We start from the raw sequence: 21,303 nt of genomic DNA on the forward strand, positions 1-21,303 counted from the left end.
CTCCACAGTGATTAAAATCCTGCTTCCGTAACTAATCTATGTTAGAGGTTTAGTACCCTTTTTGTTGAGTTTTTGAAAAATTCAATTACTGTAAACTAATCTCTTTTTATTTCCCATTTTAAAAGGTGGAATAACAATTGAGAGGTGGGGGAGAGATGAATGTAAATTCTTTCAAATTAAAGTATGTATAGAGTCATAGAATATGCTGAGTTGGAAGGGACCCATCAGGATCATTGAGTGGCCCTCCTTTATACACTCTCTAATAGTGTAATATCTTTTGAATATATGCTTTAATCCTGTTTGTACTCCTCTCATTTTGTTTCTAGCAAATGCTAGTTAGACTATAGCATTGTATCAAACCAGAACTACTGTCGTGTGTCCTATGGCATAATGGAAAGTATCGAAAAATCTGTGCAAACTTCAAATACACTTCACTTCTAATATAGCACAGGTTCCACTTCACAATATCAAGAAACCTGACTTTCTGAATTGTGAGTTTATGCAAATCTCAACTGAATTGCTTCTTAGTGTTTTGGTTTTGCACATTCAAAACACAGATGTGAAGGAAAACCAGGTTGGCTGAGCGGACAGGACTGAATAGACAGCAGACCTTCTGTAGCTTCTGAGCTGAGTGTAGTGGCAGATGTGAAAAGCAGGATTCTGGCCTCTTCCTCTGTGAATGTGAGCTGAAATTGAGAAACAATTTGCAGTCTTTGCAGAAGCAAGCAAGGGTTTTATGAAACAACATGGAAATGATTTGATGACATTTAGTTTTTTTGTGAACGGGCGTTTGAGGTATTATTGCCTTTAACTTAGGAGCACTTACTTTGGATTTTGGGGAGTCATAGTGAGGCTATTGTGAGTTACTGGTTGCTTTTTTTTATTTGTTTGTTTTTTCCTAAGGAGCTATTTTAATGACTAAAATATTTTTACTTTTTGATACGTAAGAGGAGAGAATGTTTTCTAAAGGAAATAATAGTGTTGATTGTATGTGTTGATAGTAGCTACTTGGCTAACTGGGAATCTCATCTATTTTCTTAAGTACATATGAAAGGGAGAAAGAAAAGTTATTATTTTTACTGTATTTTAATTTTTTTTTAGCATGCAGCAGACTTGGTGAAAACAGTGGCATCTCGCTATGATGAATATATAAACGTTAAAGATCTGGTTGACAAAATCAACCGTGCACTTGCAGCTGCTAAAAAAGACAATGACTTCATTTACCATGACCGAGTTCCTGACCTGAAAGATTTGGAGTCCATTGGAAAAGCCAGTCTTGTGAAGTCTACTCCAGTTGTTGTACCCCTGAGTCAGAAATTCACTGGTAAGTGAAGTGTGTGGACTACATGGATTAATTTTTACCTTGTGAAACATGTGACCACCAAAGTTCATGTGTCATGTGAAAAAATAAACATTTAATTTTTGAATTGTATTATGTGTTCAGCAGTGTTTTTGGAATTGCTGCTTGTCTTCTCCTGTTTCTTGTTTTTTTTCTTGATGATAAGTATAATAAAGCACAAGTTGAAAATTACCTGAAATGTAGAATTCTCTTCAAGATATTTCTCAGATTTTCTCAGCAGTTGTATTTCCTATATTAAACCAAACTTTCTGAATTTAAGAAGGAACAGTATCAGACTGTACAGTATTAACTAACCTAGTTGCTGGTCTTCTGTAAAGTTGAAAAATTTCAGTTTGTTGACTGGGCAGGAGAGTTGTGAAAAAATGATTCTTCCCTTTCTCATCTTCTTTATTTTAAAGAAACATAATTAGATATGAAGCCTAAAGGAAAATCTGACTTGTAATCCTACAACTGGTTTAAATATATTGCCTTTAAATTATTTCTAATGCAAATTCAGTCTTAAAAACTGAAATCTCAGGACCTATAGAAATAGATTTTTGTTTTTAAGACATCCTGGGGAGTAGGGGAGACTATCTTAAACTATTTAGGTCAGTAGTACAACCTGTACAAAAGAGCTGTGAAGATGTTTGTGTCCTTTTACTGTCACAGTTCCGCTTGTGTAATTTGTACTACTTTAATTGCAGACCTGTTTGAGAAGATGGTTCCATTGCAAGTGCAGCAATCTGTGAGTGTTTATAACCAGAGGAAGGCAGATCTGGTAAACAGGTCAATAGCCCAGATGAGAGAAGCCACAAATCTGGCAAATGGGTAAGTATGGCCTCTGGTTAAGTGTCTCAAGAGGAATTACAGAACAGCCTATAAGCACTGGTTGCCTTGCAGCAGATACCCAGATTACAGCAGTGATTTTTTTTTTTTTCCATTATTGTGTGGTAGGCTGGCAAGCTTAAACAATAGAAGGGGGATTTAGAATTACTTTTCTATAGGTGCTAAAATTGAAACCTTATTAAAGTAGTATTTATTGTTCTTTAATATTTCCTCATTTTTTAGAAGTCCAACACTTACTAAGAAGAAGTTACAGTACCATTAATGTAGAAGGATTTTCATATTCCAGTGGTCAACTTGATTGTATCAGTTCCTCAGTAAATTATGTTTTTCCCCAAAAAATTTTGTTCTTTAAAAAAAATAAAAATAAAAAAAAGGATAGGATGACAGATAGGAATGTAACTCAAGGCAGTTGTTTCTTTTATCTACCAGACAGTTACTACTTAAGATGTTTGCCATATTAAAGTGCTAAAAGACTAGGATTTCTTCAGTTTTTTTAAGAGCTTTGAAGCATATATTTAGTGAGGTGTAGGCTAGTAATAAATGTAGTGTTTTCAGTTTGAAATTTCAGTCTAAAAGTACATTACACTCTGTTTCCATTATAATTGACTGTGTGCTTGATTGTTTGGATAGCAGTGTGGTTGTCAGGATAAAACTACAAACAGTTTGTTTATTTAACATGTTGACTTTTTCAGTGTGTTGGCTTCCCTCAATCTCCCTGCTGCTATCGAAGATGTGTCTGGGGATACTGTTCCTCAGTCTATTTTGAACAAGTCTAAGTCTGTGATTGAACAGGGAGGAATTCAGACTGTTGATCAGCTGATCAAAGATCTGCCTGAACTGCTGCAAAGGAACAAAGAAATTTTAGATGAAGTAAGCGCACCAAAACGATCTTGAAAGACATCACCGCTGAATGTTTCTCTTTAAATGACAATAGAAAAAAAATGCACAGTTATCCAAATGCTTGTTAATAGTATTTTAAAAATGTGCTATTTGAATGTTCAGTCCGTACAAAAACTGTGCTGTCACATGTGGATGTTTCCTTCCAAGTATTTTGCTTTTAAAATTGTTGGGGGGGAGGGGGAAAGCATTAGGAAAGCATTCTAAAGAAATTTGGGTGATTTTTGTGCCTTTCATACCTGTTTTTTATTTGTTAAATTAAATTTATAAAGGATGTATAAGCATATTTTTTTTGTTTTCTACAGTAGCTGCATATTTTGAAGCTATTTCGTGTTTAAAACTGCTTATAATGCATGTAGCATTTTATTCTTGTAGTCTTTGAGATTATTAGATGAAGAAGAAGCTACAGACAATGACCTGCGAACAAAATTCAAGGAGCGCTGGCAGAGAACACCATCCAATGAACTCTATAAGTCTTTAAGGGCAGGTAAAGTTCATATTTCAAGCTTTGGGTTTTGGAGATCTCCTAAAGGTGTCTATAATGTAGATTAAAGTAGTTTTCAGTGCTCTGGTATTATCTTTAAATATACAAATATAATTTTAAGAGAGGTTATGCCAAAATATTCTTATTGCAGTCTGTGCCATTATCTGGAGTAGAGAGATGTGATAGGGGGGGATTTGCTGCTTCTTTTTCACCCTTGGCATGTACACACTTGCTAAAGTTTCAGAAAGAATATGTAGTGAAAGAAGACTGTCCTAAGGATCTGGTTTCAATTACCTCTTAAATACTTCAGTGTATTTTATTTTGTATATTAACATCTTTATTTTTTTTTTCCCCATCAATGTGTTTTTGTCCCTTTAATGTGGAGTTTTGTTTTAGTTTTTTTTCCCCCCAGCAGCATCACTGTAGCATGTTTTATGTGTGCTTAATATATGTAGTTTTTTTGAAGCTAATAAGGAACTGGTACCCCTGCCTCAGTTTAGCCAAGTTACAGGGATTTAAATCTGGAATGTAGTTCAAAGCATTGTTCATTTATTTGCTTTGTGTGCTTCACTGAAGAATTACTATAGGTGCCTTGTTTATACGCTATTTAAAACATAACTTGGAAGCTTAAGTTTTGTATATAAGTGTTAGTAAATAACTTTATAAATGTACAGGCTCATAAAAATATATGAAACATGAAAACTGCTCAGGTGCAAGACTTGGATAAAAACAAGTTTAGAAATGATATAAAAACACTCTTTTTTGTCCCCCCCATCCCCAGAGGGAGCCAATTACCACAATATTATGACTAAAGCTATGCAAGCAGATGGGCAGGTTAAAGAGCGCTATCAGTCTCACCGGGATACGATTGCACTTCTGTGTAAGCCAGAGGCAGAACTCAACGCAGCCATTCCTTCTGCCAACCCAGCAAAAACATTACAGGGAAATGAGGTAAAGCATGGAAATTTGTCTCTATTCTGAAAAGAAGTGCTACTCGTCTGACAAAATAAACTTACATGAATTGGTGTGAAAGCTGATCCTTAGTTGCTCTTATTTCTGTCACAATTGGTACAGGAGGTAGCTAACATTTGGAAAGGAAGTTGTCTTTATGTTTAAAATCCACTTGAGTATATTTTGTTACATTTAGTGTGAACGGAGTCAGTTGCCATGGACAGTAAGACTAGTTGACTGTTATAAATGGAGCAATCTTTGAATATTTTTGTTATGTGTGGAGGTGGGCTGTAGTGTTTGGGTTCTTGGGACAGGCAAGCAATGTAAGACACAGCTCAGTATTTTAAAGTACTAACTGATTTCACCAACTTGATTTCCAAGAAATTAACAGCTCATCTACAGCAATATTTTTTTTTTTCTCATAGTGATTTGAAGTCATTGGTTTTGACTGCCATTTTAGAATATCCTGTTTGAAGGTATCTGATCAGCTTAGGAAAGAATTAAACATTTTGTGGTAATTCAACACTATTAGTGAAAGCAAACCTCTAGATGAGAATATAGCTTAGAGAAATGTTTGAAGATCTTTTCTTTGTTGTATTTTGTCCTGGTTTGTGATCTTAAACACATTCATAAACGAATAGTCATGCAGGACAGTGAGGAATGCAAGATGGAAACAAGTAGTAGGGTATCCTTCTGTAATAATTCCTCTCAACCTGCTAACTTCTGACAATTTTTATTGCCTAGGTTGTTAATGTCTTAAGAACTTTGCTGGCCAGTCTGGATGAAGTTAAGAAGGAGAGAGAACAACTGGAAAATGATCTGAAATCTGTAAATTTTGACATGACAAGCAAATTCCTTACTGCACTTGCGCAGGATGGTGCTATAAATGAGGAGGCTATCTCTGTGACTGAGTTGGACAGAATTTATGGGAGTTACACACAGAAAGTGCAAGAGTCCCTAAAAAAGCAGGAAGAACTTCTCAAAAACATTCAGGTACAACACTTCGCATGTTTTCCATCCTCTTAGACTAAGAGCAATGGTACTTCTACCTTCGTAGTACTTTAGAAATCTCACTTTGCTTTCTACTCTCTTTTGCTTGTTTGTGTGTCATTGCATTAATACTCCTTTACTCCTTGATCACTGAAAAGTACAGGAATGTCTGTGTTCACTGAAAAGAAATGGGAAATTTTAGTAGATTCTCCCAGAGCTCCAGTGTAAATTCTCTTGGACCTTTTCTTGGTCCAGTTCTGCAGAGGATTTTGTCCTTGAAAGAAGCTTAACTGGAGTGTTTAAAAGTTTTTGGGTTTGTTTTGGCTTTACCCTTCGTTCATACTTCTATCTGGTATAATAGGAGACCTGTCCTTACTGTCTACTAGAAGACATTTTGGGTCTCTGAAGTACATTTTGGTTTATTCCTAATTGGTGTGTACAATGTACTTGACTTCTAGCATCTGCAAAACTCATCAAAGTAAAACTTAATGGAATTTCCCAAAGTTTATTTATAAATTCAGTCTTAATTTGTCAGTAACACTAGAGGCAGGTACCTGAAACATCTAGCAAAACAGAGTCTTAGTGCTTGGAGAAATGACAATAGCAGCTTAAGTAATGATGAAGGTTTTTTTTAATAGGGAAAAATTATTTTTAAATGACCATGTGCACCACGTTTGTCAAGGATTTTATATTTGACTATCTTTTAACACAGTATACTTAATACATCTTGATGGATATTACTTTAATTTTTGAATGTCCTGGAGTTCAAGTTGGTCTGCTTCAGGCAGCTGGAGTAGTCTTTTTAAGTTTGCCTCTTGGTTTATTTTCCCAAAAGAAATGAGATGTAGGTAGGTGATCCTTTTGTGAGTTTTCTCTTCCCTGTCCTTCTAATAGCTTGCCAATGTCAACCAAATTTGAAGTAATACTTGTTAAAAATACTACCTCTCAGTATGATTTTGTGAATATCAATGGAGGCTAGTACAGGAGAGAGCCTAATTAGTACAGCCTCTGAAAGAGAGTCTGCAGGATGAGCTTCAGAATTATTGAAGGCAGCCCACAACAGAACAGATAATTACCTGGTATCTGCTGCCAGTGAGTTAAAATATGTATAGTTCTGGAATATACATTATAATAGCCACTGTGCTTGGCAGATGACAAGTAATGAAGTACGGTGAGTGGATGGAAGGTGAGGAAAAGCAGGTATTGGCGAAAACAGAAGTAATGAATAAGAGGAAAAAGAAAATAAAACACACAGAATCTTGCATGGAACTAGCTTGCATTGTTTTCATTGCTTATTTTTTTTCTTCTTTCAAGAATGCACATCAAGATTTTTCAAAGATGAAACAGTCAAACAACGAATCTAATTTAAGAGAAGAAGTTTTAAAGAACTTGGCTATAGCAAATGACAACTTTGTGGAACTTGTAGCCAATTTAAAAGAAGGCACAAAGGTATGGTGATGCTTAAGGGATTGGAAGGATTGGTTGTGTTTTTTTTTTAATATACACAATGAGATGTAAATCAAAACCAATAATAGACTTTGGAGATCTGCTAGCTGAGACGTACATTTTTGAGGATTTTACTACTGAAGCGAGTTGCTTGAATTTTGATTGTTTCAACAGCTGTGAAGTGCTTCTTTGTTCCTTTTCTGAGCAATAGGTAAAGTTGTTAATTAGAGCTGAGTAAAGGATGTTGAAGGATCCAGATGAGGCATTTTATCTAAGAAATGGATTCATCTGCTCTCCCATGGTATTCAATCACCTTATCAAATTTGTGTTTTATATGTTGTTACTGCATACATGAGGGGCTTCTGGAAGGTGTCTTACTGCTTCTGTATTAAGTATTTTTCCTGGTTTATTGATAGCTCACTAGAGGGAAAAAACCCCAACCTCTGAGATATCAATACAGATGAAATGCATGGAACTGAGAGCAGTAAAATTAAAAGAAAAATAAAAAAATATCCTTTACAAAAATAAATAATTCATCATCAGAAGTGATCTAGTTTTTTTCTGGTTTCAATACATTTTTGTAGTTGTCCTAAACTATTTTTATATTTACACACACATACACACACACATGGAACCCCACAACCAGTATGATGTTACAGGGATGGGCAACAGCTGACTAATTTTGGTTTTGAAAAGCTTAATAGAATGCACTAGAAAACTATTGGAATGGCAAGTCCTTGGCACTGTAATAATACAATACTCATAACTGGATCGATATGTAGAAGTACACTAGCATGGAATCTGAAGGTGTTGATTGAACTCGGATTTTTGTTTTTTTTCTTTACTAGTTTTACAATGAGCTGACAGAAATCCTGCTGAAATTCCAGAACAAGTGCAGTGATATTGTCTTTGCTCGCAAGACTGAAAGAGATGAACTGCTCAAGTAAGATTTCAGTGCTTTGTTTTAAGCATTGCAGTAATGGTTAAGTATTTATCAGAAATTAGTCTTTGGGGATATGTTTATTATGGTACTTGATGAAATGAGAAGGAAGAACAGGTATGGTAAGGCTATCAACTCTTCTTTGCTTTAATGCTAACCCTGCTCTTCTCTCCCCTCAAAAACAAGAGAAATGACAGGAGAAATAAATAGGAAAATCTCCTTTGAAGTGCGCTGTGGTTTTCCTGTGTGCAGTTCAGCGTGAATCTGTTTCATGTTATGATTTCACTCTTGGGCTTTTTTGGCATGCATGTTTTAGTCATTTGATTTTATTCTTTCCTTTGAGGAAAGATTTCTGCACCCTGCTCCTGCTGTCATTTTAGTTTGAGAAATTAGATAAATGCTTCATCAAATGATTGCCTTCCACATGCCCAGTGTGACGGGGGAAAACTGTTCTACACTGGTATTCCACTTCTGCTCTGTAGTCTGATCTTGCCTGGTCTGGTTTTTTATCATTGTTTAGATATGTGGGTTGCCTACACTGCTGGGGAGAGCAGCAGATTTTGTGCTTCACATGAGGAAAACTTTGTTGTTGTCCCCTGTATGCGATCTGACCTAGTGTAGTGTGTTTCAGGTGTGATTTTTGGGCTCTCCTCTTACGAGGAAAGCATAACTGAAAAGGTTTGCCTTTTACTCATAGCAAAGCACATGGCCTTTTATAAAAAGAGCTAGTTGTTACTAAAATTTTAACTGGTGAAACTGCAGTTGTTCTGTGTATGTACCATGACATGAATGGGATGCTCAGGCCTCAATTTTTACCTTTCCTAACTTGATCCTCTGTAGAACTGTTCTTTTTCATTCGGGCTTGTAAATGAATTCTTAGTTCCAAACCCTTTTGCCTCTCTTTGGCTTCGTAGATTTACATAATTTGGAAGCTGTAGGCTACCTAACCAAGGCCTAGGTCTGAATATCTCACATCTCCATGATGTGAGTATGTTAATGTTCAGTGTTAAAGCTGTAGGATTAGTGTTGACAACATTCAGCTGAGTCTTTCCATGATATCTTTTACTGCCTCATGTGTTAACTGTTCACTTACGTGAAACCCAGTCACAGTTGAGGGCAGTGATCACAATTGGGATATGTGTAGTGTGCTTCTACAAAATGTGTTTCTTAATGCACCCAATCCACGGTTTGAGGGAATAAAATGTACGTTTTGCCTCTTCTCCCTGCCCCCTTCTGTCCCAACTACAACAAAAATATTGACTGTGGGTTGCATCTTAGTGGAAATACATTTGTTTAGGGAGTTTCTCATTTAGAACTTCAGTGTTGGGTTTTTTTCCCCTCCACCATAATGATTGCCCACTGGAGGATCAGTTGTAATAGTGTTTTAAGCTTCATGTTTAATGCATTTGGTCACTCTGTGGTCAAAATATACTTCACTCTGAAAGGCACACATGTTCTGTAAGGCATTGGTCTTGTCTTTTAAAATCGCATTGCAAATTACTCCTTACATCCCTTGTGCCATCTCAGATATTAGATTTTGGGTTTTTAGTTTCTGTATAATACAGTGTTCAATATTTATTTCACTATCTGCAAGAAATAGTTTCAGATATAAATACACATATGTAACAGAATATCAAGATAGTATTTTTAGCTTTGTCCTCATCATTCCTTTTTGCTGTCAGGGTAATGATGAGGACAGTTTTCTTGGAGTTTTTATTTCAGTCTTGGGTTTTTCTACAAAGTTTCTGCAAAAGTGGCCAGTTTTGTTCTTCTTTGGAGCTCATCTTTTGCTGCTATGTAATAGTATCCTGGAGCCCCTGGTGGTCTAGTGGTAAGGGCGCCGCGCTATCACCGCTGAGACCCGGGTTCGGTTCCCGGTCAGGGCCACTCCTGGGCAGGTGGGGCTCGTTAGCCCTTAAAGGCAACCCACCTACGTCCTAAGGACCTCGCTGCCACCGTCCAAGCTCGCTTGGCCCCGGCAGATGAACCTTAGGATTAAAGGGTGGGCTCAGTTCCGCGCACACTGTGTCTCACCTAAAAAATCCAATGCGCAGGCTGGAAGGTGGAAAGACCTTCCCCGGATCTTCACTCGTGAAGACTGGCCATTATAATAGTATCCTGTATTTTGTTGCTAACTAGACTGTATACCTTCGCCAGTCTCCTCTGTCTTCTGTTTCAGAGTGCCAGCTATCAGGTTCTAGCTGTTACATACTGCTCACTGATATTTTTATGCAAAATTGTCTGAAATTTTAAGTGCTTCTTTAAGTCTCTCTGAAGAATCTACCCCATCTCAAATATTGAGTCTTTGCATTGAGATTTGCATTCTTAGAACTTCTTCCTTGAATTTTCGTGACATGCTGAGTGTAAAATTATGCTGTCAAATGGCAGCTTGTAGTACAACATGACACCAAAGCCTTCTAGTATCTTAACCAAAGTAAGATATGAAAAGTAACTTACCAAGGCTTATTCCAACACCAGAGGTAACAGAATAGAGAACTTGAAAGCTCATATGCTGAGCCATTCAAGTTTTTTCCAGGGTTTTTTTTCATAGTTACACTTACTCAGATGTAAATGATTCTGTAGTTTTTCACGTGCACCTTTTTTTTAACTTTCGTGTTATCTTTTTCCATAGACTTGAGGTTTCCTTGGGTCTTCCAAGTTGCTAAATGTTCTGATAATTCTATACTTTCTGTTCACGAGGCTTTTGGCTAATTCTGTGATCTATACCTAGTATTGAGTTAGAACATAAAGACATTATTGAAAATAAATGTAACAGTTAATCAGAGGGTTGGCTGGAGGATGGTTTCTGTGGAAGTGATTTAGACTCCAGATTTAGTTTGAACTAGGTCAGCGATCATGCTTTAAATACTAGATTTACTCTGTTGCATCTTTTTGGCTTAACTTGCTGAAGCCCATAACAAACAATTCTTAAACTAAGCTGTATGTTTGCTGGTTTGTTTTTAATAGAGATTTGCAGCAAAGCATTGCTAGGGAACCCAGTGCTCCCTCTATTCCCCTGCCTACGTACCAGACCACATCAGCAGGAGGAAGTAAGCCAGCGGCATCGACTCCTACTCCAGCACCAAGAACCATGGTGGTAAATATATGCTATGGAATTAGTGGGTTGAAAGTAGAAAGTCCATACTGTTAGAACTCTATGCTTATCTGTAATTTGTGTATATCACTCCTTAATATATTGATGTAGTTGGAAGTGTGTTGAAGTGAAATAAAGGGCAAAATTAAGGACTTTGCAGAGGGGTGTATTGTGTGTATTATCGGTGTTAATAATTTATAGATTTGAAATGAAAAGCTTATTGTCTTTTAGATGCTTTGCATTATTATCTGTATAGACTAAATATAGAATGTTTAAAATGAAAATAAAAATCAACTAATAATCATATAACCACAGCTTTTGATTCCAAGACTTTATGTATAAAGAAGCTCCAACTTAATTCACTTTCTCTTGTTAGGGGACTAAACCACAGCCACCAGCACGGCCACCACCACCAGTGATTTCTGAGACAAGCAGTTCCTCTTCTGCATCAGCACCCGCTGGAGCACCTGCAGCTCCTGCTGCTGCTCCTGTTCCTACTCCAGGAGCCAGTGCACCTGCAGCAAGCACTGCACCTTCACAGGCACAGGGACCTCCTTACCCAACTTATCCCGGTTACCCAGGGTAAGCTATGGGAGTACCTAAGCAGTTTTTCATTATCCTGTTATTTAAAAGCACTTTTTTCTTGACATTTTAAAATGAGTGTGTGACATTTTAAAATTAGTTATTGTTACAGTTGAAGATATGTTTAGTGTTTGAGGCAAGATGTTTTTAATTTCAGTTTTAATCATGTAACTCTTGTAGGAATCATTCGCTGGTACCTTTTGTGGGAGGGTTCATTTTAAGTTTTTACAGCTTTTTTTAAAGGAGAGGGAAGGTAAGACTGCAGTTCCTTAACTGTGGTTTCTTGACTGTTGCCAACCCTTGCTTAACCAGTTTGTGGTGTTTATCTCAAAAGTGTTGGCATATCTAATTTTTCAAATCTTAATATCATGTTTAATTTGATGAAAAATATACAGAAAATTCTGATTGAGTAGTGTACTTTCTTCTGATGGGTTTTTCCATCTTCTTGGTGTTATCCCAAGGAATTGAAGGCAGCTGCTCTCTCCTTCAGTAGCAGGCTCAGCAAATGTTAAAATATGCACAGTGTTATTAAACAGAAGAGAATCAATTTAGATCAGATCTAGTTCCAGCAAGTTGCCTTTACGTGACCTTCTACCTGTATTTCTGTTCCACACACTGTAATTGATTTCACGTTTGCTCCTTGAAAGTTACCACATTTCCTGCTGCACTCAAAGGAAAATGTGAAGAAAACATTTATGGAGACTGCATGTCTTTTGAGTTGTTTCTGCAGATTGACATCGTCAGTGTTTCACAACTCATGTATGCTTTTATTTCCCCCTCATGCAGGTACTGCCAGATGCCGATGCCAATGGGCTATAATCCATACATGTATGGTCAGTATAATCTGCCATATGCACCCTCACCTATGTATCAAACCCCTGGACAAGCACCATATCCGCCACCTCAACAACCTGGATACCCTTACCCTCAACAGCCTTATTACCCTCAGCAATAATGTATCTGCAAAGAAGCTCTGCTTGTTTTAAAATTCGGGAGAAATTGGCAATAAGCATACTAAAACTTCTAGCTTCAATTAATGTACCATACTGAACTGTATGCAGCTGTAACTCCTGTCTCTTGTTAACTGCTCCAAAATGTCTAGATCAGTTTTTGATTATACTAAACTCTTCGAAAGATCTACTGCAGTGGTTTAGGCTGTAGACTAATGCCAGAATTAGAGCCTAATTCAACAGTCTGAAACTGTACACTACATGTTGGTTAGACCAAAATATTTGTTTGAAAAATCCTGTAAGTGACAAACATGTTCAGATAAGAAAAATGAGACAGTGTGTGCACTGGGTGTGATATATTCTACAGAACCATATAGCATTTCCTTCTATACTCTATTGGTTTGTATTTTTTTTTAGTTTAGTTAAAATATGCTATTTTGTCTAATAATCAAGGCCTTGTAAATCATCAGTAAAAAGAAATAAATTACTTGAGAATGGTTTAAACACTTGGCATTTTCATTACGATAAAAATGGTGTTTTGTGTGTCTGTAGATTGTTTCATTTGTCCCTTAACTTCCATAACATAAATAACTTCTTAAGAGTTTAGCCTTACAATTGAATTTCCACCTCTTTTCCTTGATTCTGTATTTTTGTGACAGAATCTGTAATTAACCATTTAAGTGTTGGTAGACAAAGTCTTGCAGGTGGAGTTTTCCTCTAACTTTGGAGTGTATTTAACTAAAATACATACATTACCATTTTTAAAGAACGATTACTGTCATTTCCAGGATACTACTTAAAATAAGGGAGGTCAGGGTTCTTTTACAGGACCAGTGAATGGTTGTTCTAACTTGTGTTTTCCAAAGAAATGTTGATGAGAAATGTGTTATGGTTCAAAACAGAGCAACTATTGATTGTTGGAGCTTTGCAGATTCTGTTTTTAAATGATTGCTTTTTTTCCCTTGAAAAAATTGATGTATTCCCTCAGGGAGCTTGTTATCAGTGGAGAAACTTTTTTTTTTTTTGTGGGGAAAAAGAAAATCTTGTAAATTAAAGCACATTGAATGTTTACTTTTGGATCCATCTTCTCAAGGGATTAATAGCCTTGCACTACATTTTACATAAGATAGTGAAGAATCTAAGTTTGGGGTTAATGGCTTCTACCAAATATTTGCTAACCATTTATCAGTCTTTATTTTTAAAACAGGCTTGTCTAGTGAGGGACTCTCCATTCATTTAGCCCCTGATATCAGTTACTTGATTCTGTGGGACAGTTAATTTTCTGAGTGCTTCATACGAGATGTTCTGGCCTTACAGAATAGCTACCCCAGTACCCCATGTTCAGTGTTATTCCTTTGTTTTTCTATTTAAGTGCCTGATTAAGATATCGAGGTATATTTTAATGTAGGTGTTTAGAGGTGCCAGTTATTGTAGCATCTGGGTGGAAACCTCGCTGGATCATTAATATTCTTCCTCATAAAGAAAGCGGCATTCATATCCATATGAGCTCCTTTCTTTCTGTCTCAAGTTCCTCTTGCTGTGTGATCACTCCAGTTACTGTGTGAAGACTCCTTGTCTTTAATACTCCCTAACACCCATAGAAAATGCGAATCGAAAGGTAGAAATAAGCATTCCTTATAGAGCATGAGTATCTAATTCTAAACAAATTTATTAAGCCTGTAGAAGCTCAGTGATGTGGGGAATGTGCTGAAGTAAGAGACTGCATCACCGTGGATAAAACTGTGCACAAGGACAGGTGCTTTGCATTTCTTTATAGACATTGTTGAATGGGGTGGCACAAGAACCTCTCCATTTTTTTTTCCCTGATGAGAATACAGAAGAGGCAAGCGAGGACAATGAGATAAAGCTAGGAAGATAACTGTTTGGAAATAACAATCAGAACCTTATTTTATTCTAACTGAAAAAACAGTAGTTTTCCACTGATTTCACTGTGTCAATGTGAGCAAGTGCAAGTCTAATGCAACCTTTTAAATTCTAAATTTTTAGTATGCTATGGCCTGTAGGTTTTTCATTTCACACAGTAGATGCATTTGAGCTATTGTGGAAGTAAGTTTTGTCTCTAGTGCCTCAATGGATAAAACTTATTTTCCTGCTGTGTAAAAACGTAACTTGGTTCAGCGTAAAGATTCTTAGAACTGAAATTTCCTTTTTTAAAATTTTATCGATCTGGAATCACTGTCAAAACATTTTTTCCAGTTGTGTTTTTGCTTGCTTTAGTCTGCTATTATTTGAATATGTGTAGAAATCTATGCATTGTGTTCAGCTTTCAGTTTTTCTCCTTTTTTTTTTTTCTTCCTGAAGAGAACCGAAAAATCCAGAGACATGTTATGTATCTGCTTTTAAGCATGCAACTGTCATGACTTGGGTTGAAATGTTATCTTGTTCTTCTATAGTTTATTAAAAAAATCAGTTAGAAAACCTGATTTCATGGCGTTTCTCTTGAGTCCTTTGGCTTCAGACAAGTGTTATTTTGGAAGGGGTGGAAATAAGTTACGGGCCCCTAAGAATGTTTGTGCTGTGGTGAAGGTGTAGCGACTACGGCATGAATTCGCCTGTGTGTGCGCAGGTGCTTTATGGTGCAGCAACTGCTCTGCAATAACAGCCAGGTTCAGATCCTGGTGGTTGTGTTGTTTATTTCCGAAGATGATGGAGTATATTTCTCTTCTTGATTAAGTGAGGAGGAAAAGGTAAGGTGGTGCCTTCAGAAACTTGGATTCAAAGTTTGGTTTTTGTGAACTTATATATTAGGCTGGATTTCGTGAGACTCACAGCAGTGTGTGTATTAAAGCATTGGGTAGCAAGATAATTAAGGGATTGTAGGGGCATCTAACTTTAACAGCAGATAAATGGTCCCTGTGGGCACTCCAAGAAGTTGATTTTTTTTTTTTTTTTTAAAATAAGAAAAAGACTCTATCATACTATGATTATTATGCATGCTGTGTGGAGAGACAAGTTTACAATTACATCCTTTCGGAGACTTTAGGTAAAGCATTTATTTTGTCTTTCATAAAAGCTTTCAATGCAATTAATGAGAAAAGTAGGTTTTAGGAAGCAAACAAATTGCAGATCATGAATGAAATACCAAACTATTGCAGGGCTAGTAGGTCTTTCCATTATTTTATTTTCTTTTTTAGTTTGGTTTCAGTCCATGTGAAAAAGCAACTTCTTTGTCTGACTACTAATTTGACATTGCCAGCTAATGATAATTCTTTTACTGTCATCCCAAATGGGATGAAGGATTATTTTACATGCTTTTTAGGGCTGATTTGTGGCATCTAGTTTCAATTAAACTGACTGTAGGCCTTTGCTATTTCAAAGTACTTTGAGGCGTTGTAAGAACTTGACATTCAGCAAAACCTCACCTGTTGTCAGCTGAAAATCACAAATTCTTTGGAAAGCGAATTTCTTCTCTGCATTAGCTGGGCGGTGCTCTTGTTTGCTACTAAAATGTGTTTGGTTCTGAGGTGACCTGCATCTCAGAAGCTGTTTTCTGGCATGTATTTATCCTGACAGAACATTAAAATAGACAAAGCTGACCAATTGTGGGTTTGAGTTCTGGTTGAATGAAGCTGCCTGAATTTTCAAGAATTCATTACGTTTACAAGAAACTTTTTAAAGTTTCAGCACTTGAAAAAATGAGCTATTACAGCACACCACCACCCAAATTGCTTTTTTAGTACTGTTTACGGGGAGGATTTTAGATTGGTTTTGTTGCGTTTGACTAGTGTTACATGCTAACTTTTTAGGTTTACTGTGACTTTTGAAAGGTATATTTGAACTAGTGTTTATATTTTTTTTAAAGTGACCTGTTTGTCATGATAGTACTGCTAGATTAAAAAAAGTAATAATGTTTCAAAAATTATAATTGTATTGACATTTTTCTGGTTGGGTTTCAAATTTGGAACTATAGTAACTTTTACTGGCAAGCTTACATTTAGTGTTAATTTGAAATGATGACTTTAACCTTGCATCTAATTCCCATAATTCAGTATAAGAGTTCCCAATACTCTCAACTGTATCTCCATTGTTGTATCGTGCTTTCTTTTTTTCCTTTTTTTTTGAGTAATATTTCTACATCCTTGTGAGGAGCTGGCCACCAGTTTTATTAACCAGGTTGTAAAGAAAAACTGCTGACTCTAAAGCATGAAAAGATGACTGCCATTGCAAAGTCAGCACCATGGCTTCACCACAAATTACCGCTGTCAATCTCCTCTGCCCTTTCACCTTTAATCTCTTCAGCAGTTCTGCATGGTGACACCTGTCTGCATTTCCACTTCTAAGGTAAAGCATTCCTGAATTCTGGAGTGCTGAGAACTGGAGTTCTCAGTGCTGGTAAGCTGCTGGAGTGTTCGCTGGTGTGAAGGCAGCCTGTTCCAAGCAGAGCTTTTTCCAGCCAAGCGTGGTGTGTAGTTGGGCAGGCAGGGCAGTGGAACGGCTGTTCCCAGCAGGCAGCTCCCTGCAGCTCCCCTGCTTGGAGGCCGAGGTGGTGAGAAAGCACATGGTGTGGGCCCTGCAGCCCAGCTGGCCTTGGCCCCTGCTCGTGAGCATGTGTTGTGCATGTTGGCAGCTGACAGGTGTCAAAAATGCTCTAGAGACTGGGCCCTGGCATCAGCCTTTATCCTAGAGTGACTTGTCCTCTGACCATGAGAACCTTGACATTCAGGAACATTCTATCCTTTGACCTCAAGTAGCCCTTGACCTTGAGGATCCTCTGCCTTGTGACCTCAATTAACATTTGACCTTGACAAACCTGTGGTCTCAATTAACCTTTGACAGGAAGTAACCTTTGACTGGAAGTAACCTTTGACCGCAACTACCCTCTGTCCTCTGACCTTGAGTAACATTTGGCATAGATTAACTTTGGCCCTGTGACCTCAAGAATCCTTTAACCTTGAGTAACCTTTGTCTTCAAGTGACTTTTGACCCAGCATAACCTCTGTGTTCTGACCTCACGTAACCCATCACCTCAACTAACCTTTGTTCTCAAGCAGCCTCTGCCCTGTGATCTCAAGTAACCGCTGTCCTGTGATAAAGGCCAGACTAGTCTTGTTCTGGAAATCTGCCTTGTCAAGTAGCTTTTGTCCTCCCACTTGAAGCATCTTTGATTTCAAGTAACCTTTGCCCCATGACACAGCCTGGCCTGGGCTCACTCTGCAAATATGTCTTTGTTATTGTTGGGGACAAGCGGCATTGTGTCATCTGGGCAGAGAGCGATGGGCTGTTACATGAGCAATATGGGGTCAAATGGCTTCCTCTCTGTCACGGCTGAGCTCCAGCTTGTCCCGCCCTACCTCAGGTGCACTGCCAGCAGTGGGAGTCTCTCCAGCTTCAATTTCAGCAGTGGGTTCCTCTGTGGGCCTACAACCCTGGGGCCAAAGCAGAGGATGGGAGGGCTCTTGCTTGTGGCACGTGCATTAGGGTGTCGAGGTTTTGCTAACACTGACTTCCACTGGAATGGAGTGGTTGCCTTTAGTAGATGACTGCTCTGTATTTTGGGATGTATAACATTTACAGATTATTTCGTTTAACTGAGATTTGCCATCAGTCTGCCTGCTTTTCAGTGTGTGTTAGTGGGAGAGTACATAGCGTGAGAGGTGGGAGGCTGGGGTGTCAATGCCAGCTACCTTACACCTGGAGAGTTAACTGCAGTGCTGTCTGCCTGAGGATGTGCCTACACAGTTCATGCTGCTTTGCTCTGAATTTCCTACCAGAGACCTTTAAGTCCCCCCATTGCCACATCTGGTGGCACCTCTTATTTTTTGCTAGTTTAATCTTTCCTGAGTCCAATATACAATTATGCACATATATATATATATATATATATACACACACGTGCATGATATCTGAGTTGTAAGACACGGCCAGGCTGTGCTGTTAGTGTTCTCAGAAGACGAGCAGCGCCAGGCCGTGCAGCAGCATCGCGGAGCTGTGTGCTGAGCCTGCAGCAGGGGGCAGACTGAAACCGTGTAACCAACAGATCTCTTTGGTGCGAATGTATGTGAAAAGAGATTCGAAGTTCATGTTGCTGGAAGGACAGGCAAATCGCTTTTTAATTAAGCCTCGTCAATTTTAGGTACGTGTTGATGGCTGATGACCTGGAGACTGAACTGTGAAATCAGCCAAGAAGAGGGAGAATTACGTCAGCTGCCTACATTCACCATTCTGACCAGCTGCAAACCGAACTCGGAGTGCTGTGCTGTGAAGGTGAAGACCTAGGTAAGACTTTGTGGTTATGTTAAACTGTTTTATTGGTTTGCAGGAATTATGCAGCAGCTTGTGGGAATTTTCTACCTTTAGTTTGCATACCTGGACAGTCTGTTTCTGAATATATCCAGTGTGATTTGAGCTCACCCCCACATCTGACATAAGATGGCTCCTTACCTGGAGCTGTGCAAAATTATCTGATTAGGCTTAGACAGCTGCTGCAATGAGGTGACAGTGGAGCAAAGTGGATGGTGGGTGTTATCATGACCCGTTCTGAGAGTGGGAGTAGAAAAAAGGATCACGTGTTGCTGGCAGGAGGAAATTGTGTCAGCAGTAATAGTTCTGTCATCGTGGGGTGGCTATAACACTAACAGGAGATGTTGCACCAAGAGGATGAAAAACACAGAGAGGGAAGATGTCAGAGTGGTCAGAGAAGAGAAAGAGCCAGGAGAAAATGGAAGGAAAGCTGAGGGACAGCTGATGGTTTAGGAAACAGCAGGCAAATCAAATGAGTTTAGGAAACGGAGGAAGCATGGAAGAAAGGCCCTAGGACTTTGGCAGCATGGAACTATAACATTGTAGGTGGTGCAAAGAAAACTGAATTCGAGTTGAAAGGCTTAAGAATTAACTGAAACAAGAAAAATCAGTGGTGGTAAAGGGAAGGGAAAAAGGAGCTTTAGCTGTACAGGCTAAAGCTGTACAAGAGTTCAGAAAATGAATTTAAAGGTAAAGGAAACTAATGTTTTTTCCCAGTAGGTCTGAAGATCTGAAGAGCTGGGTGATAGCTGGGGGTTGATGATGGGCAGAGAAGCTCTTTAGAAGGGAAGAGGGAAGACACAGCAGCTCATGTGAATTTGACAATGTTGGTACAGGCTGGCTGTAATGGGCAGTTATGTCTTAGAAATGAGTAGGATCATCCATGGAGTGACCAATATGAGTAGAGGAATCAAGGTAGGTGCTTATGTGCCAGTCTCCAGTACTGGAGGCAACAAGAGGTGATGTGAACCTGCAACCTGTAAAGGAAAGGAGAGACAGCAGGTCAAAGTACAAGAGCAAGTCCTGGTGGTAGATAGGAGTTTCTCAAAGCAAATGGAGTTCCTCATTTAAGTAAGAAAGCTGACTTTCCTCTCTAATCAGCCTCTTGCTGCCACTAGTTACATTTCATTAGTGAAGGAGCATTTCATATTCTATTAGTAAATTTTTCATTAGGCAGTGGTTTCCAGCAAGTATTAATTTCCACAAGCAGGAGAAGAGTATGGGATCTATCACAGATACAGATGTAGGTCCACAGAAAACAAAAAACCCTGCACTGGTGCTTTGCTGTTTTCCAGTGTTGTCATACAGCCACACTGAAACAATTTTTCTTGTTGCTTTGAAGTAAACAAAACTTTGCAGCGTGCTTCTAATCCCTGAATGTAGAGAAGGAATACCTAACCAAGCATGCCTGGCAGTTCCTTAGCACTAGATGGCATTATATGGAAGGATATAACCCTGGTCATCCACCATGCACTGCGCTGCTGTTAAATCTCTGCATCTCACCAGCATCATCAGCTTTGTGTGGAAAATTTTGAACTGCATCGTTAAGAATCAAGACAAAATGATGTAAGCTGATGGAAGAAAAAGTTTTGCTTTGCTACAAAAAGACATTGTTCTGAAAATACTAGAGAAATTGGAATTCTACCTGTGTGTCTGTAGAAGACAGTTTTCTGGATTTAGAGATTTCTCCCCCAGCTTTGGCTATGTTAAGCATGTGGCATTTCACTACAGGGTTGTCAGTGGGGTTTAACAATGGAACCCCTCCACCCCCACTTCAGTTTTCTGAGAAATAACACCTTGTGCCCATTATTTTTAATTAAGGGGCAGAAGGAGAGTAGGTTGTGTGAAATACTGATAGCAATGACCTACATCATCAGTTAATAACCTTGCTAGTAAAAGATATGTCTCCCTAATCTCTGAGGAAGAGGCAGTAGCATACACACGAGTTTTCCTCCTCCTGCCATCTGAACAAGGGCCACAATTTTGGATAGTTGTTTATGCTGTTGGGTAGCAAAAGAAAAGTGTCTCAAAGGTGACCATGCTATTGGAGATGTGCTAGTTTCTGCTATGATGTAGAGCTGACAGTAGGACCTTGAATATTATAGGTGCTGTAATAGGCTGTTTATGGCAGTGTGTGTGCCCAGGATGAATTTACCTGGGCTAATCATTTACTTCCTGCGGTTTCACGGTGGCTGCATTTTGTGTGGCCTCTCATCCACTGTGGAGCATGAGGAGGTGGGCTGGAAACTCAGGGTAATGTAAGTAGAAGCTTCGTGTGCCTTGGTGTGCCTCCCTTGAGCTGTGCCCACTGCCTTTTGGGGTGGTGTGAGGCGATCAGCTCCCTGCTCCCTGCACAGTTGCATTCATATCACACGGCACAGAAAATGTGCAGGCATTTGGAGCACACTCAGTAGACTTTTACCTGTTACTGAATGTTACCTGCACACAGGTTATTGAAACGGTGTGTATAGCAGGAATTACATGACCCTGTTGCGAAGAGGATAATCCTGAAATACTGCTCAA

The 21,303-nt window shown here is 38.5% G+C and overlaps 1 protein-coding gene across 2 annotated transcripts in view; it reads left to right on the top strand.

Annotated features, from left to right (window-relative positions):
- Positions 1-14,963, top strand: part of PDCD6IP (programmed cell death 6 interacting protein) — a 33,507-nt gene extending 18,544 nt beyond the window's left edge. For both annotated transcript variants that reach the window (XM_050331838.1, XM_050331847.1), the window contains exons 8-18: positions 1,102-1,324; positions 2,044-2,167; positions 2,878-3,055; positions 3,458-3,569; positions 4,348-4,517; positions 5,262-5,510; positions 6,822-6,956; positions 7,802-7,896; positions 10,861-10,990; positions 11,364-11,569; positions 12,356-14,963. In XM_050331838.1, coding sequence (XP_050187795.1) covers positions 1,102-1,324; positions 2,044-2,167; positions 2,878-3,055; positions 3,458-3,569; positions 4,348-4,517; positions 5,262-5,510; positions 6,822-6,956; positions 7,802-7,896; positions 10,861-10,990; positions 11,364-11,569; positions 12,356-12,524 — 1,791 coding nt within the window. In that variant the 3' untranslated portion in view covers positions 12,525-14,963. The remainder of the gene's footprint in view (positions 1-1,101; positions 1,325-2,043; positions 2,168-2,877; positions 3,056-3,457; positions 3,570-4,347; positions 4,518-5,261; positions 5,511-6,821; positions 6,957-7,801; positions 7,897-10,860; positions 10,991-11,363; positions 11,570-12,355) is intronic.
- The last annotated feature ends 6,340 nt before the right edge of the window (positions 14,964-21,303 follow it).

This window comes from Myiozetetes cayanensis, unplaced genomic scaffold (genome assembly GCF_022539395.1).
Source record: "Myiozetetes cayanensis isolate MyiCay16 unplaced genomic scaffold, myiCay2020 scf1, whole genome shotgun sequence".
NCBI classification, from domain to species: Eukaryota; Metazoa; Chordata; class Aves; order Passeriformes; family Tyrannidae; genus Myiozetetes; species Myiozetetes cayanensis.